The following is an 18,581-nucleotide window of genomic DNA, read 5'->3' on the forward strand; positions in this document are numbered from 1 at the left end:
CATTTCTGAAATTTAGAAATTGATTTAGAAGCTAGAAATTGTACATTCGACCTGAAGGAAGTTTTCTAGTGCTGTTTTTTGATGTGTTTTTCCTTCCCTAGAGAGTTGACTAAATGATGACATGAGAAAAAGGTAATAAGGTTGGTGTCTTGCACTGGCCTTCATCTCGTCAGGAGCCAAGTATTTTAGTTGGTTTAGGTTGTTGCCAAATTGTTTTGAAGGTGAAAGGTTACAACTGTTTATCTTTTCTCTTGTGATTATTTCATTCTGGAATGGCATATTTGTCAAAATTGCCAAGTTTTATGGTGATAAGATTAATATAATTGTTAAAGCTTGTGAAGAGGGCCAAGTAAGTAGAGATCATTTTACTTAAATACCCCTATATATAACATTGTGGATATCAAGTTCCCTTAGGCTCTTTTGAGAGGAAATCAGCTTTTCAAAGGTGATTTGAAAAGTTACAGGTTGAAATTTCCTCTGTTCAGTGCTTTAATGAGTAAATTGCCAAATGTTTAGTGTCACGTTTTCTTGAGAGAAACAATTAATGCCTTTCAGAACAATTTTTGTTCAAATGGTAAAAATATAGTTCTGTGGAAAAAAGAAATCAAAATAAAACAGGAAAGGAAGACTATATATTTTAAAATGTAGTTTAATGTCTAAACACAGGTATTTTATTTTAAAACCTTAAGGATATTATTTGGGTAAGTAAAAAGGAGGGAAACTATTCACTGGTAATATAAAGAAAACAAAATACAAGGAATCTAAGTGTTGTCTATTTATTTTGAATAATTTGATTTTTTTAAATAAAAATAAAAAAAAGATGAATTTAGACTAAGTGTAGGAGGCACAGTAAAAGAAGTGTCTTGGGGCTTCTCTGGTGTTGGAGTGCCTCTGTCTGGTTGTAGTTCCTGTGGGTCCACTGTTGAAGAGGTTGATTAAGCCAAGTATAGATTTAGTATGTTTCACAACAAACATTGGTGAGCCCAAATTTGTAGCAATTCCAGGGCAGCTTTAAGGTCGAACTGCTACAGTAAATAACTGGGCATCCTTAATTCTTGACTAAGGAATATGTACACAAGGAAATGAAATAACATTGCACTTTATAAGCACTGTAATGTAAGTGGAAAATAGTGTCTTAAGTAAAACTATTTAAAATTGGCACCAAAAGTATAAGAATGTGTTAATAATTTTACAAGCAAATCAGAATAATAGAAAGATGGCAGAAACTTTCTTCTACTGAAGTTTCCATAAATGCTAATTTGTAATGTGGAATAGAGGTGGAATATATGCTGTAATTTTTCTGCCAATTGAAATGTGATTTTTTTTTATTATTCAGTTAATTCATTTTTCAAATATGATTCTTTATAGGGTCCAGCTGGTAATGATGGTACTCCAGGACGGGATGGTGCTGTTGGAGAACGTGTAAGGGCAATTTCACTGATCCAAAAATCTGAAATAATGTGCATTTGAAATCTCTGTAATACTAAAGAGTAAAAAACTATTCTTCTCATCTTTATTCTTTAAGTAATTAGCTATGTAATCTTGAACAAATTTTCTGAACCTTCATTTTTAAATGCTTTAAATGTGATGAATATTTATACCAGTGAGGACTTATGTTTTAAATATCATGTTCAAAGTATCTCATAGGCACTCAAAGAAAGGGAAAGAAAGAATTTTGAGGAATCCTGGGGCAAAGTCCCTTGGCTTTACAGCCAAGGGAATGCAAATTCTCTTGGGATCTAAGTTTTTCCCAGGGTTGGTATATATTGTCCAGTGTAGTAGTCTTCAGAGGTTTTGCTGATGTACCCCCAATATAATTTTGAAAATCTCTGAACCCCTGTGCATATTTTAAGTTACCATCATTTATTTTAATCATAAGTTTTGATAGTTATGTTGGGTCAGTTCTTTTCCCTCACTTTTTGTCTCCTTGTAGCAAAGAAGTGAAACAACAGCCTAAGACAGCTCAAGAGGCAAATAGTACACTCTCAGAGCAGAGCAGTCCTGGAGTGGTCCTGCTGCATTTTAGGGTTCCCTTTTTTGTCCTTTGTTCCCTGTCCTAAGGAGTCCCTGGAGCCTGACTGGTTCCATCCCATGCAAAATAAGGCTTGTACCTAAGACCAATCAGGGAAGGAAATGCAAATATAGTATATGTTCAAAGCCAATCAGGGAAGGGGGCATACTTGGGCATGTTTTCTTGCTGGAGGTCTTCACTCCAGCCTGAAGTGGTTTCCCTTTTTCATGGGCTTTGTCTTTCCTTTTTTTGCCCTCTGGATGTTTCTGCTAGTCGCCACTGTCTCTAATTGCTATCTTGGACTCCTTTTTCCTGTTCTAACTGTCTAACAGTTACAAAGCAAATAGTTCTGGTAAATTCTAAATGTATATAACCTTTCATTATATATATATTTTTTAAAGTCTTGGAGTTGCCAATTCAACATATTCAGTGTATTTTATTACATGTCCATTCTCTAACCTATTTGCCAAAGTTTATCCTGGTTGCCAAACTATTCAGTCAAATAAGACTTAACTTCTGTTAGAAAAAAAGATCTGGCTCCATTCTTCAAGTCAAATAATTATATTAATACACATCCACATAACTATAACCTCACCTCTGACTTCTTAAAGAGATGAGTAAGATTTGGAGCCAAGTAAGACTGGGCAAAATAAAGAGCAGCTTTTCTTTCCAAATATGTCTTTGTTTTATTCTCAAGTGAACTGTGCATTCTGGAAAAGTCCTTGAGTTTGATGCCCAGGGGCGTTTATTCCTTGGAGCATTGTGCCATATTAAGGTTGCAGGTCATATGATATATGCTTTTATTTCATAAAATGGGAGAAGGGTGATTAATAAAGAGGAAGTAGGAAAAGATGCTTCAAATCAGTTTTCTGAAAGAACTCATATGAAGTTATAAACCTGGAAAGTGGTTTCCTTAGAATTTTCCCTGTTTTCACATGCTGGAAAATTTTTGTTTATGCTATACTAACAGTACAGATACCCCAGTGGGTCTAAGTCACATGCTGAATTCTGGAAGTGACAACTTCCATACCCAGCAATCTTGACTATGGGAATAATAGGATGAGAGTGAGGAGACAGATGATATTGGAGGAAAATATCTTACCCTTTTCAGTTTGATTTATTAATATGTAAATATAAGTAGAACATTTAAGTAACATATAAATAAATTAATTAATACAATGTTTTAAAAGGTGTATTTTTTTCCTTTCATGAATAACATAAGCATATAGAATTTTGCTGTTTTATAATAAATATTAAAAAGGTAATATTATGGTTTCCTTGTCAGGGTGATCGTGGAGACCCTGGGCCTGCAGGTCTGCCAGGCTCTCAGGGTGCCCCTGGAACTCCCGGTCCTGTTGGTGCTCCAGGAGATGCAGGACAAAGAGGAGATCCGGTAAGGAGAATCAGTTTCACACTGACAGTTTTAAACATCAACACACTGTATTATGAGTATGTATATATGCATGCATGCAATGACATGTGTGCTTGGAATTATTTTTTCTAGTCTTAAAAATTTGATTTCTAATAGGTCTTCAAAAATCTTGATGCTTTGGCTTTCATTATCTAAAAATGTTGTGATTTATAGGAAATGTAGTAAGTATGGATCATGTTAAATTTAAGCAGGTAATGTCTTATGTAATTAACTAAGGTGATCTTCATTCAGAGAAGTCCATTAATAAAATTGACTATAGAGATGTGATTGGGGTTATAGTGAGCACATTCTTATACCTAGGGAAATTAGCCTGGTTTTATTTAATTAGCCATAAGAGTATACACTTAGATACACCTACACATATAGAAGTATTCAACTACAGACATATTCTTGAATTCTAAATCTCTATAATATATCCATATTTTTTCTTGTATTAATTTTATGAAAATTTCTTCTAGGGTTCTCGAGGTCCTATAGGACCACCCGGTCGAGCTGGGAAACGTGGCTTACTTGTAAGTTCTTGGCTTTATTTATTTATTTTTTTAAATATATGACTTCTTACATAAAATATACTCCCAAAGAAAAAGCATAATTTTTAAGATTCACAAATGAAAATTACCAAATTCTTCAAGCCTTAGATAAAACATTAATTTAAAATAGCACCCAGGAGTTTATATTTGTTTTTATAGTGTTAGTATAACTCTTCTGAATTTTACTATGAATTATTTCAATAATCAATTAAAACTTTTAGTCACAATTTTCTCCCACAATAGCAAGGGTAAGAGTGCCATTCTCTAAGATTTTCTAAAAATTATGTAGGCAAATGGGTTTGAAAGCTCTCTGTAAACTTGAAAAGTACTATTCAAGTATATTTTATTTTTAGCTAGATTGTTACATAATGATATAATCTAAATATGTGAAGGAGAATTCAAACTTTCCAAACTTTGGAAAATATCTCAGGCTAGATTAAACTTAAAATAGCTCATTTTAGTCCAAATGTAGGTTAAACATTTTAAAAATTGAATCTTTAGGAAACATTATTATATATCCTATGCTTTTAGTGATCACTTTCATTCCTTGAGAAAAAAAGGTAAAATTCTAGATAAAAATAGATAAAAAATTCCTAGTAAAACCATTTAGCTAAGTAAATATATTAGTTCATATAAAATACAATGCTCAAAATTGTAGCAAATGCAATTGTACAAAGTAAAATTGTAAATTGTAGTTTCAACAGGCAATGCTCATGCTCTGACCTTATTTCTAGGGACCCCAAGGACCTCGTGGTGACAAAGGTGATCATGGAGACAGAGGGGATCGAGGTCAGAAGGGTCACAGAGGCTTTACTGGTCTTCAGGGTCTTCCTGGACCTCCTGTAAGTTATTCTTTTAAGTATTACTTGCTCTCCATGTGAAAATGCAAAGGTATCTTGACATGAACATTTATTTGTCTATAAAATGGATGGACTTTTTGCATCTTATTTTCACTTTAAAGAATATCTTGATGATTAAGTCATTACCTAAGTACCCAATATAATTTTTCATATGTTTTCTGTAATTTTGTGAGAAAGAAATAAACCAAAAGGTTATATGCAGTATTACTCCTACAGTTGTCTTTAGTATTAGTCAACTCATGTAGATATAGAGATTGATGAATGAAGTATATGCTGCTAAAGTCAATGACAGGACATTTTTTAAAACTAGAGTGGTTAAATATAGGATATAAATATTTTGGCTTTTTTTTTTCTGCTTAGGGTCCAAATGGTGAACAAGGCAGTGCTGGAATCCCTGGACCATTTGGCCCAAGAGTAAGTAACAAAATTCAGCAATAAGTTGCAGGTGTAAATATTAATGCACCTGAGGACATGTTGTTAGTGCTTGAGTATCATGTTCATGGTATTGAAGCTGGAGTTGTCTTAGGTTCTCTGAAGTTGGCAGCAAACATAAAAGATAAACCATTCAGCATTTACATTTAAGTAGACATAGCCTGAAACATATTATTTCATAGGCCCCTTCAAAATCTCTTCCCTAGGGTAGGTATACTCATCTGCTTGTTCATTTTCTTGCTCTGTGTTTATTGAAATTTCCATTTAATTGTACTCTTTCAGATGATACTATAGGATTTACCATGAAGTGGAGACAGATTTTGAAGCTGGATATACTGTTTTCATTTAAGCAATTGCTATAGTTCCTCAGAAGAAGTCGGCATAAAGCTAATAAGGAAGAAAATCATAAAATGAAACAAATATTTGAAGGTTATAGAAATTCTACATTTAGCATTAATGCTGTCTAATAGGTCATTAATGCCACAAGACAATTACTTAGGAAAATCATTAGAAAGAATTTCTGCTATATCTAAATACAGTATAAACAAGTCACACATAAAATTGAGAACAGTATCAAAATTACTGAGATGTGATACAATTCTGGAGTACAAGGACACAGATTTAATTTATGTCAAACACAGCAACTTCTGTGATTTTCTTACTCCTACTTAATTGAATTTCTAATTAAGTTTACAATATGTGAAATGTGATGAAACAGCTTCTGCCAATAAAAGTAGATGAAAGAAAGTGAAAGTGCAGGTTGCTGAGTCGTGTCCAACTCTTTACGACCCCATGGACTATACAGTCCATGGAATTCTCCAGGACAGAATATTGGGGTGGGTAGTCTTTCCCTTCTCCAGGGGATCTTCCCAACCCAGAGATCGAACCCAGGTCTCCCGCACATTTCAGGCAGATTCTTTATCAGCTGAGCCACAGGGGAAGCCCTAAAAAGTAGAATACTAGTCCATTAAAAGTAGATGACTAGCCCATTAATGTTTTAACTGACACTGGTCTTTTCCCCTGCATGGATGGTGGAGAATTCATGTGTGGTGAAGCAGTAAATATTAGAAAGTGCTAGAAGTCCATTTATTAGTCATTAGGAAAACAAATATGAGAAATCAGTGTGACAACTCCAAAAAGAAATAGTTCTTTGATCAAAGAAAGGCCTTGAAGAAGTTTTCCTCCTAGGATCTAAAATACAGTCTTTGTTTCTTGCAGGGCCCCCCAGGTCCAGTTGGTCCTTCAGGCAAAGAAGGAAGCCCTGGGCCCCTTGGGCCCATTGGGCCTCCTGGTGTGCGGGGCAGCGTTGGAGAAGCAGGCCCTGAGGTAAAATCACAGAGATTTGTATGTGAGTAGTGCTATTGATTCCCACAGCTTGGATTCTGTCTAAGGATGATCTGTGCAGCATGAAGGACAGAAGACTTCAGAAACTCTGAAAACAAGCCTGAAAATCACATCAGCTTGTCCGAATAATAGCTAATTCAAACATTTTAACACAGATTATTCAGAATACATAAAATTAGAGTCTAAGCTACCTAGGCCTTGTCTTCAGTGAGAAGAATGGAGTAATGAGAGCAAATAGTTAGTTGATTGTATTATCGTTAGAGTTATGAAACTGTGGCTTTGCTTTAAGTGGCAATAGACTCAATGGGAGATTTGATGAATGTATTCATTCATGACTATGTTGGAAAGTGAAGCCTAGGAAATTAAAGTGTTATTTACTGAAAATGAAATTCAGAAAAGATTCAAATTAAAACTTTCAATAGAATATTTCAGTAGTATTGTCTTGGGTATTGACTTGTAAAGCTTTAAATTGCTTTAGTTAGACTTTAGTTAGGCTTCTCAGAAACCAAACTTTGGGAAACAGCCTGCTCTGTCTGCCATGCACACATGTGTGTGTGTGTGCGTGCGCGCGTGCATGCGTGTGTGTATGTGTGCGTGTGTGTGTGCATGTGTAATGTGAGGTTATGCATCCCTCCCTGGTGTTTCTTCCTCTTTTGCTTTATTTTCCTTTTCTTATTCTGTCTCTGTCCTAATGATAATACCATTCAACCAAATATTTATTATTACATAGAAAGAAGAGCCTTACATTTCCTATGGTCAAGAGGAATCTTTTCTGTTAATTTCTCTAATTGTTCATGGAAAATGGCTGCAGAATCGGAATACCTCTTACTTATGTGGCTCTTGATTGACTTTATCTTGCATTTTAGTGGTCCTTGATAGCAGAAAAAAAAATCTCTTCCCCTGAGTTTAACATAAAGGAATGTATGGAATCATGAGATGACCTTAAAGAAAAAAAATGGATTTAATGGTTGCTTGATGGTGAGGAAATGTTTGCACTAGAACTTGATACAACTTGTCCAGACCCATTTAACGAGTGGCAGAGCCAGTAACAGAACTCCAGCCTTCTGCCTGCCAGGTCTGTGCTCCCCAGGAGAGAAGTGGCCCACACATCTTTTCAGGTTGTGGATAATTTTCTCAAGATGCTGAGTTCTTCCTCAGGAAAATGCAGAAGGAAATTAATAGAGGGGATCTGTTTTTCTAGTCTTTGATATTCGGTGTGCTCATCTCCCTTTTGCTCCAGTAGTTCTTATTTGGCAAAATAATAATAATTATTAAAAGAGCTCTTTAGGCGAGGATAACTTCCTCCAGTTTTGTTTAGGAGAGATAATTTTGATCTACCCACTAATTAATGCACATAAAAAGATTTCCTGTGGTTTCCCCTTATTTAGATATGGGGGAAATTCTCCTGTGGGTGTTTCTTCATGTATTCCCTTGGTACTGATGGGAAGTCTTATGGAAGTAGCATCCACAAACTTCTCTGCATCTCCTTGGTCAGCCTTTGTTTATACATCCTTTTAAAACATTTTAGTTGTGTCTTGCCAAAATAGTTTGAAAATGAGTGTACAAATCTATATACAACTAACATAAAATGTATTGCATCTTCATGCATAAACATCAAAGCACATATTTTGTGTTTTAATCTTTAAATAAAGATAACAACCTCAGATGCCAACTTGCAGACATCTTGCTGAGAAATAGTTATGCATCCTTTCTCATCCTTGGAATGTTATAAGTTAGCAGACCAGAACCATCTAGTTAAAAAAGGGCTCAAGCCACAGATCTCTCAGTAATGTCAAATTGAGGTTTAGCACTGTAACCTCTTTGCCCCAAGTCCCATTAGTGCCTTTGTGTCCAATGGAAAAGCAAGAACTAAAAACTGTATTAAGTATATTTCCAATTTTTTAAAAATTAGGGTCCTCCTGGTGAGCCTGGTCCCCCCGGCCCTCCGGGACCCCCTGGCCACCTTACAGCTGCTCTTGGGGATATCATGGGGCACTATGATGAGAGCATGCCAGACCCACTTCCGGAGTTTACTGAAGATCAGGCGGCTCCTGATGACAAAAACAAAACCGACCCCGGGGTACATGCGACCCTGAAGTCACTCAGTAGTCAGATTGAAACCATGCGCAGTCCTGATGGCTCCAGAAAGCACCCTGCCCGGACCTGTGATGACTTAAAGCTTTGCCATTCTGCAAAGCAGAGCGGTGAGTAGACAGCTGGCCATTTGAGCAAAGCTCATTGTTTCTGATGTGTAATTCTCCAATGCATGCCAAAATATTTTATTTACTCTCTATTTAGTGATAGACATGAGAGATTAAACGGTGGCCAGTCACAGAGTTTGAGATTTGCTGATGGGAACTGTTACTGATATGAAAAAATATGGGGTGAGATATGTACTGTAATAGAGGACATGTCCTATTAATGATCCGATTTCATGGTGGTATTTCCATTTCCATCCAAAAATCTTAAAATATGGGTAATTTTGTGATGCTGTAAATGTCAAACATACTTGCTTGAGCAAAGTTAAATATATTTAGTTTCCATGATAATTCTCAGTGATTTAATATGCTAACATATAGTTGGATCCTCAAGAGTAGAATAAAGTTCTGTTTTTAGTTTTTAAAGATAACTTCATACTATGGAATTTAGAAAACTAGTACAGATGAACCTAGTTCCAGGGCGGGAATAGAGATGCAGACATACAGAAAGGATGTGTGGACACAGTTGGGGAAGAGGAGGGTGGGATGAATTGGGAGACTAAATACACTACTGGGCTGCCCTGTTGGCTCAATGGTAAAGAATTTGTCTACAATGCAGGAGACACAAGTTCAATCCCTGGGTTGGGGAGATCCCCTGGAGAAGGAAATAGCAACATACTCCAGTATTCTTGCCTGGGAAATTCCATGGACAGAGGAGCCTGACAGGCAACAGTCCAGTTCAGATCAGTTCAGTCGTTCATTTGTGTACAACGCTTTGCGAGCCCATGGACTGCAGCACGCCAGGCCTCCCTGTCCATCACCAACTCCCGGAGTTCACTCAAACTCATGACCATCAAGTCAGTGATGCCATCCAACCATCTCATCCTCTGTCGTTCCCTTCTCCTCCCGCCCTCAATCTTTCCCAGCATCAGAGTCTTTTCAAATGAGTCAGTTCTTATCAGGTGGTCAAAGTATTGGAGTTTCGGCTTCAGCATCAGTCCTTCCAATGACTATTCAGGACTGATCTCCTTTAGGATGGACTGGCTGGATCTCCTTGCAGTCCAAGGGGCTCTCAAGCGTCTTCTCCAACACCGCAGTTCAAAAGCATCAATTTTTTAGTGCTCAGCTGCAGTCCATGGCTACAGTCCATGGGGTCACAAAAGAGTCGGACACAATTTAGCGACTAAAAAAACAGCAAATACACTACTGTGCATGAAATAGATAGCTAGTGGGGTCTTACTATAAAGGGAGCTCAGCTTGGTGCTCTGTGATGACCTAGGTGGGTGGCATGGAGGGGAGGTGGAAGGGAGGTCCAAGAGAAAGGGGATTTATTCATGCATATAGCTGATTCACTTTATTGTACAGCAGAAACTAACACAACATGTAAAGCAATTATACTCCAACAACAGAGAGAGAAGAATAGAGTATGCATTATTTCCCAGATTTATTAGAATATGGAATTCTTTTCATGTAGTTTAATGTTCTACAGATCATACTTCAATAATCTCTGCTGTGGAATTGTTTTATGGTTATTTTATAAAATATTTTGAAATTAAATAGTCTTTTCCCCTAGTTGCAAACACTATGCCTAAAGTTTGCAAAATTCTATCATTTTGATTAATCTAATAAGACCTGGAAAAGAAAGATCCATAAGAGGGCCATGGGAATAAGCTATGAAATGCTTAAGAGTTTCAGATAACTTTGAAATGATGCTGACAGGGATAGCTAAAATTGTTATCTTTGCAGAACAGGCCATTTGATTACCAAGTCTATACATCCCACCACCATATTTATACATACAAACATATATTTATATTTATTATGCATATATTACATATGCTATTATATAAATTATATGTACTTACATATGCTTATATAAATATACATGTAATATAATCTTTAAACATATATTTTATATATATTTACAGAATATACATATAGACACAGATACATACGTAAAGATATATGCACAAAAATGTATTTGTTTGCATATTTATTAAATTATATCTCTAGCACCAAGCACTAACTTGGGGTAGCCTACTTCAAGGATCTCTTCTACATGATAAGATCAATTTTTTGAACTATTTCATATTGGAGCATAGATGACTAAGAGTGTTGTGTTAGTTTCTGGTGACAGCAGAGTGATTCAGTTTTACATATACATATATCTATTATTTTTCAAATTATTTTCCCATTTAGGATAGGATGCTACATAATATTGAACAGAGATCAATTTTAGGACCATGGAGGGACTGGCAGTCCAATGGTTAAGACTCCATGCTTCTGTTGCGGGGTACATGTATTCAATTCCTGGTGGGGGAACTTAAAGATTCCACATGCCACATGATGTGGCCTAAATAAATAAACAGGGCCAGTGAGATAATTCGTAGCATTCTGATCACAGTTTGACTCACTTAATAGTTTTGAAAAGACATTATTTTTTTAATATTCAATTATTATTTGTTTTAAAATATTGACTTTGTAAATTTAATGAGAACCCATCCATTTTGGCAAAGCCACTTACTCACTGTGGATTATCATTTTGGTATAGTTTCTAATCTACAAAATGGGTGTGATGATATTTCCCTCGCATTTGTGTTTTGAACCTTAATTTGGCCAGGCACCTTAGAATAGAAAGGAGAAAGGACCTGAATGCATAACAGTTACTTTTTTCTTAGCTGCAGATATTTCCTTAACTGGGATTCTCTTTAAAAGAATGTTAGTCCTTAATCAGTGAGTTGGTCCTCTGCTAATTATTTTAGAGACTCATAATCATGTTTGAGATTCTTTTATTTAGCAAATATTTTTATTTTGGAAAGCAGGCGAGTACTGGATTGACCCTAACCAGGGATCTGCTGAAGATGCAATCAAAGTTTACTGCAACATGGAAACAGGAGAAACATGTATTTCAGCAAATCCATCCAGTGTACCACGTAAAACCTGGTGGGCCAGCAAATCTCCTGATAATAAGCCTGTTTGGTATGGTCTTGATATGAATCGAGGATCTCAGGTAATTTAATATGCTTACTTAAAGTTGTATTCATCATTTGTCTTTATTTATTGTATTTTAGTATTTATTTAGGACTTTTGTAATTATTTTTGTGACCATGCTTATTTTACTATGTTTATTAATAATTGGAAGTGATAGATTCTCATTAGTTACATCATTGCATAAGCATTGCTTTGAATTAAATTAATATAGTTTTGAATGATAATTTTTCAATTGATGGAATGTAAAAAAGTACTTGTTTTTCGTATTAGCTCCTTTAATGCCTGTGACACTGCTAATGGAGTGGAGTTGAAGGGATTTTGCCGTAGCTGGAAGACAGGGATTATATTAGCATCAGGAAACCTAGGTTACTCATACGTGGATCTGTTACTACCTCTGGGACCCTAGAAAGTCACTTAAGCTTTTTGTGTTTTCAGTCCTGCCATTTTAAAGTGAGAGTGATAATATTTATCTCATGGCTTCTGTGTGTACATAAAGCGTGTGTATATAAAGTATATAGTATCTAATATTTGGTAAGTTATGGATGAATATTAGATATTTATTATGATACTTTTGATAATTGAATCCCTTTGTAAACTTAGTAGTTATTTAAACCTAAGGCAGTTTTATAATTATAATATTACCTCATATTTTTTCTTTACTCTAATCCCCTCTGTTTCTTTCATGGTCCAGTATTTAGATTCTTTACTAGCCTTGCCACTTCCTATTGCAAGATGAGTATTCTATTCCACATCTCTTTGTGGCAGCTTAACTTTGCAGTTTTCTTCTCACCTCTGCTCCAGACCTTTCCTCAGAACTCATGTTCATAATGAACATGGTATGAGGACATTATGGGTACATGCAGGATCTACCATTATTTAAAGAACAGGAAAAAAAATTTAAATTTACCTACCTAATTGGAATATAATTTAGTTAGCATATTATGTAAAAAGTTCAAACAGGAGTTTTGAAAGTAGAGCTCAAAGTAGAAGCTAAGTAGGAAATATCTTATAGGAAATTATTTTTTGATTATTTGTTTTTGTTAGCTAATGGAAAACTTGTAATTCATATTTCCTATAATTATGTAACAGTTGGGTTAAAAAAGATTTTATACTAATAGTTAAGTCCAAATTTTTATCTTGACTGACAATAAAAGCAATCAGTTATTTTTGATACATGATTGAATATCCAAGCCTATGCCTCAGTATATAACTTCTAAAAGTAATATTCAATATTTTTTTTAAGAACTAGAGAAGCAAATTTTAAAATACTTAAACTTTCTCTGGTGAGTTATAATTATATTTGGTTTCACCACCATTTGTTTGGGATAGTAAGGATGAAGTTTCTTACTTGTGAATATTCATAGAAATTTTAAGGTATATATATATATATATATATATATATATATATATAGGTAGAATATCTTGTTATGTGAAAGAATAGAAGCAATACACTTCAAAATTAATTTGTCTGAAATCAACACACATACTCACACAAACAGCACTATGAAACCCCTCAGTATTACGTATATTGGGGCTCAGGGCAGGCTGCTCTAAAACTTGCTTCAGTCACACACCGATCTTTTTCAGTTAAAGGCATTAAAGTAATGGTTGCTGCAAGAGGAACGCTTTGATCCTGCTCTCTGTCTGCCTGAAAGTAGGAAATAAATCTCCCATGTGAAATCTCCCTGTACTGAGGGTAGAAAGACAACCTTATCTCCACAGATAGGGAATTTAGAACCAAGAAGCCTGTATAAACAAACATCCTTACTTCCTTATTAATTTACTACCCAAGCCCAAACTTTAAATTCCTTACCAATTATGCACCCAAACCTAGGTTTCTTTGTCCTGTCAATTCCTCTTAAATTTATTGTTTCTTTGGCCCCTACTTAGGTCCCATTTCTGTGAGACCTCTGACCTCTGTGTCCCAAATTAAAGTTGTTTCTTTTTCTCGGTCTAATCTGTCTTGTGTCAATTTTATTAGTCCAATCACAAGAACTCAGGAGGGGTAGACATGATAACAAAGGCTCCTTTTGTTTTTCTAGTTTGTTTATGGAGACCACCAGTCACCCAATGCAGCTATTACTCAGATGACCTTCTTGCGCCTTTTATCGAAAGAAGCCTCCCAGAACATCACCTACATCTGTAAAAACAGTGTAGGATACATGGATGATCAAACTAAGAACTTGAAGAAAGCTGTGGTTCTCAAAGGGTCAAATGACTTAGAAATCAAAGCAGAGGGAAACATTAGATTCAGATACATAGTTCTTCATGATTCTTGCTCTGTGAGTATTTTTGAGTCTTGTTCTGTAAGTACTTTTGATCCATATTGATCTGGGTGAAGAAAATAAAAAATTACTTTGTTAAGGATACTGTCATGGCACTAGAGGTGGGGGCAAATTTACCCTGTGTATAAACATGACAGCAATTAGTTGTTCCTCAGGATAAACCTGAATGTGTGTTGGTATATGAAACATGCTAGAGGCTTAAGAAAAAACATAAAGGACTGGGTCCTTGCAGCTCTTTTGCAAACTCATGTTAGTTCTCCTGCAAATTACTTAGGTTACTTAATCTCAATTCTATGCTTAAAACTCCTGGACTCTAAAATATATAATCCATCTGAGATACCTTAGGTTTTTCACTGATTGATATGTCTTTTCTCTTGAATATCTGTATATAAATAAAGAAAATATTTAATGATGAATTTTGGTTTCAATCATGAAAACCAAAAACGCTTTCATAATTTATGTTGTTAGTGACCATTTGGGAAGCTGCAAAAGAATAAAGGGCTTTTTCCCAATTTAAAGAATGAAAGAAATGCCTGCCAGCTAGGACAGTATCTTTATGCTGGCAGTGCTCTTTTAAGTAGTGCTCTAAAAATCATTGCTTTTACATTATAAAAATTGGTTTGGAAATTGCTGTCTAACATTTTTGTACTAATTTGGGTATGCTATTAACCCACTGCACCATTTAATTCCAGAAACGAAATGGAAACGTGGGCAAGACCATCTTTGAATATAGAACACAGAATGTGGCACGCTTGCCCATCATAGATCTTGCCCCTGTGGATGTTGGCAGTACAGACCAAGAATTTGGCATCGAAATTGGGCCAGTTTGTTTTGTGTAAAGCAAGCCGAGATACATCGACAATGAGCACCACCCCTACCATCAGTGACCACCACCATTCACAAGACTTTGACTGTTTGAAGCTGATCCTGAGACTCTTGAAGTAATGGCTGATTCTGCATCAGCATTGTATATATGGTCTTAAGTGCCTGGCCTCCTTATCCTTCAGAATATTTATTTTACTTACAATCCTCAAGTTTTAATTGATTTAAAATATTTTTCAATACAACAGTTTAGGTTTAAGATGACCAATGACAAAGACCAACTTTTAAAAAAAAGTAAACTGATTGAATAAATAAATCTCCGTTTTCTTCATTTCAGTGTAATGACAAAGTTGCTTAGTATTTATGAGAAAACCTTTCTTCCTGGCAGATAGCTTAAAGAGTGGGGTATATAAAATCACAACACTTTTATTTCACGTGGCTGCAATTGGAAAAATACAAAGTAATGCCCTTTTGTGACCTCTCATTTACAGATTATCAATTAAAAATGAAATCAAAATGTTTATCCTTGTGATTGAAACGGAATGCTTGTCTTGATATTGTATAACAAACATACAGACTCTTTAAAGAGAACCATGAAAAAATATCAGTTTCTCATTGTCTTAAATGGAATGTTAAAGTAGCATATATTCAATGGGATTTCTGACCAAAAAAAAAAAAATCTTAAATTTTTGTAAAATGTGGTAAATCTAGACTTCATTTGCATTCAAATTTAAAGCTACCTTTCCCTATATTGACTCAATCTATCAATATAGATAGAAATTAAATGAGTATACCATTGAATATATTTGCACTTTCTTGTTTAAGAAGACACAGAATGCAAAATAATTCCCATACAACTTTAGAAACAAATATTCAGGACCCTTAGTTGAGAGTCTTCCACATATATAATGTCATATTCCTAAAGCCTATAATGAAGAAAAAAGTTTTAGAAACTCAGAGTTGTGGAGCTGACTCTAATCAAACGTGGCAGTTGGAATTAGAATATTTGGTTTTTGAACTCTTAGGAAAAATGACCCAACATTTTTTAGCATGAGCTACCTCATCTCTAGAAGCTGGGATGGACTTACTCTTCTTGTTTATATTTTAGGTACTAAAAGGTGCTATGCTTCTGGGATTATTCCAAGACTGGAGATAGGCAGGGCTAAAATGTATTATTATTATTATCCTTTAATGATGGTGCTAAAATTCCTTCTATAAAGTTCTTTAAAAATAAAGATGGTTTCATCGATACCATTTGTGAAAACATAACTGTTAGACTTCCCGTTTCTGAAAGAAGGAGCACTGTTCCAGCGCCTGTTCACTATTCACCTGTCATGCTGTATCATACTGTTCTGTAATACTTGCATGTTTCTTAGACTAGAACATGTAGGTCCCCTTATGTCTCAAGGATTTTTTTCCCTTTAATTCTCTGTTGGCTCCATTTTTTATTTTTTTCTTTAAAAATAAACAACTGGGACCATCCCAAAGGACAAGCCATGCACACAACTTTAGTCATGTATCTCTGCAAAGCATTGAATTAAATGCACGCTTTTGTCATGTCAATGGTTTTCGTTTTGTGGAATTCCTTTGAACTTACTAGATCCATTTCATTTTCAGTAGTGAAAAGCTAGGTGCTGTGGTATTCTTTGTTTGCCGTTTGTTTAAAAGATAAAACAACAAATGCCTTTCGTCATGTAGATACTGGCTTATAATGAAAATCAGTTTGCAACATCACTCACAAAGGCAGCATGACTCTAATTTCACTATCTATGCCCTTAAAAATCTCAGGGTAGTTACTATTGATAACAAGAGAAAAGCAGCTGATTTTTCATAGTTGAATAAACTGTGATAATATAATTTTTGTCTTAGCGTGTCACATATGAATTTAGCCTAAATGTTTTCAGAATTTTATCTTCAACATTTATTTCACAGTATTGTTTCTTCCCAAATTGGTTATTATTTGAGCTCCACATCTTGAATATGAATATTTGAATATGTATATACCTAAATATTTGTGAGTTTTGTTTGTATTAAAATTTCCTCCAAGTTCAACCTATTCAAGTTTGTACAAGTTCAGCTAGAAAAGCCAGAAACATGTAATGGTTCTGTGAAGTCAAAGCACTAATAATTACCAGCTATAGAAAACCACTGCTTATTTGGAGCTCAGGAATGTTATAAATAAAAGCTGTCCCAGACCATTTCAGAAGCCCTCAAGTTTCTTGCCTGAGTTCCAGATCTATAGGTTCCGTTAGACAAGTGTACTGCTTTCTTTCATGTCCAACAGACACCTCCAACTCTACATCACCAAAAGTGAGATAATCTGCCTCTGGGGGGATGTGATATTAATTTGGTATTTTATTAACAAATACAAATGGAAATTCCCCAATTAACTGGAAAGAAGAAAAAGGAGAAAAATAGCAAAGAAAACACAAACAAGGCCAAAAAAGTCCCAAAGTCATAGAATACAAAATTTGTCAAATTATAGTCAGTTCAATGTAACTTGGGTATCGTTGGTAGCTCAGTTGGTAAAGAATCCACCTGCAATGCAGGAGATTCCAGCTCAGTTCCTGGTTCAGGAAGATCTGGTTAAGAAGGGATATGCTACCCACTCCAGTATTCTTGGGCTTCTCAGTGGCTCAGCTGGTAAAGAATCTACCTGCAATGCTGGAGACCTGGGTATGATCCCTGGGTTGGGAAAATGTCCTGGAGAGGGGAAAGACTACCCACTCTAGTATTCAGACCTGGAGAATTCCATGGACTGTGTCCATGGGGTCGCAAAGAGACACAACTGAGTGACTTCCACTCACTCACTCAATGTAACTTATTCTAAATTTAAAAGAGACTGAAACGAATTATAGAGAACATCTTTTTTCAGGTGAATGTTGTCATATGGCAGAAAGCAAGGGCAAAAAAAATCTGGGAAGAAACAAAATCGATGATTGGAAGCACCTCACTTAGAGTTTCTATCCCACCATGAAAAAAGAACATATCAAGATAACTCCTTTCTTTGAAATTATGAAAATTTCAGGAGAGACTAAGTTCAGTTCAGTTCAGTTCAGTCAGTCGTGTCTGACTCTGTGACCCCATGAACTGCAGCATGCCAGGCTCCTGGAACTTGCTCAAACTCATGTCCATCAGGTTGGTGATACCATCTATTAGTCTTAGGAGAGACTAAGAATAATCTGTTAAAAACTGATTTGAGGGTTGAGATCCAACAGTGGCAAACTAATGCAATAATTCTGCAAAGACAGCCAAAACCTGTGGAGTGTGGGGCATGCCAGTAGGCTTATAGATATAAATATATATATAATATTTATATATTATAGATTTACAATTATATATTTATAATTATATAAATATTTATAATTATATAATATATATAAATACATATATATTTATATTTTAAATCAGACTGGCTGGCTTACCCACGAGCAGCTTTTCTTCCCAGTCTCTTTAATCAGTGCATCATTTTACTCCATGTTTCAGTGTCAGCATTCCCCAGGGATCTTCCCTTTTCTCTACTCTTACACTCAATACTCTCATCACTGGCCCTTACTCATATCATATCTATCTAATGCTAGTAGCTCCAATGTATATATACAACCTAAATCTTTCCTAAGAGTTCAAGAAATGCCTGTGTAAATGTTTAACTCACCATCTTCATTTGGATTTCAGA

General features: G+C 35.3%; 1 protein-coding gene across 1 annotated transcript in view; it reads left to right on the forward strand.

Moving 5' to 3' along the window:
* The window catches only part of COL5A2 (collagen type V alpha 2 chain), a 152,607-nt gene extending 136,139 nt beyond the window's left edge, over nt 1-16,468 (forward strand). Inside the window, exons 45-54 of the mRNA XM_020900310.2 lie at nt 1,369-1,422; nt 3,297-3,404; nt 3,902-3,955; nt 4,708-4,815; nt 5,194-5,247; nt 6,484-6,591; nt 8,522-8,813; nt 11,630-11,817; nt 13,841-14,080; nt 14,776-16,468. Coding sequence (XP_020755969.1) covers nt 1,369-1,422; nt 3,297-3,404; nt 3,902-3,955; nt 4,708-4,815; nt 5,194-5,247; nt 6,484-6,591; nt 8,522-8,813; nt 11,630-11,817; nt 13,841-14,080; nt 14,776-14,922 — 1,353 coding nt within the window. The 3' untranslated portion in view covers nt 14,923-16,468. The remainder of the gene's footprint in view (nt 1-1,368; nt 1,423-3,296; nt 3,405-3,901; nt 3,956-4,707; nt 4,816-5,193; nt 5,248-6,483; nt 6,592-8,521; nt 8,814-11,629; nt 11,818-13,840; nt 14,081-14,775) is intronic.
* The last annotated feature ends 2,113 nt before the right edge of the window (nt 16,469-18,581 follow it).

Source organism: Odocoileus virginianus, chromosome 13 (assembly GCF_023699985.2).
Source record: "Odocoileus virginianus isolate 20LAN1187 ecotype Illinois chromosome 13, Ovbor_1.2, whole genome shotgun sequence".
In the NCBI taxonomy this organism is placed as follows: domain Eukaryota; kingdom Metazoa; phylum Chordata; class Mammalia; order Artiodactyla; family Cervidae; genus Odocoileus; species Odocoileus virginianus.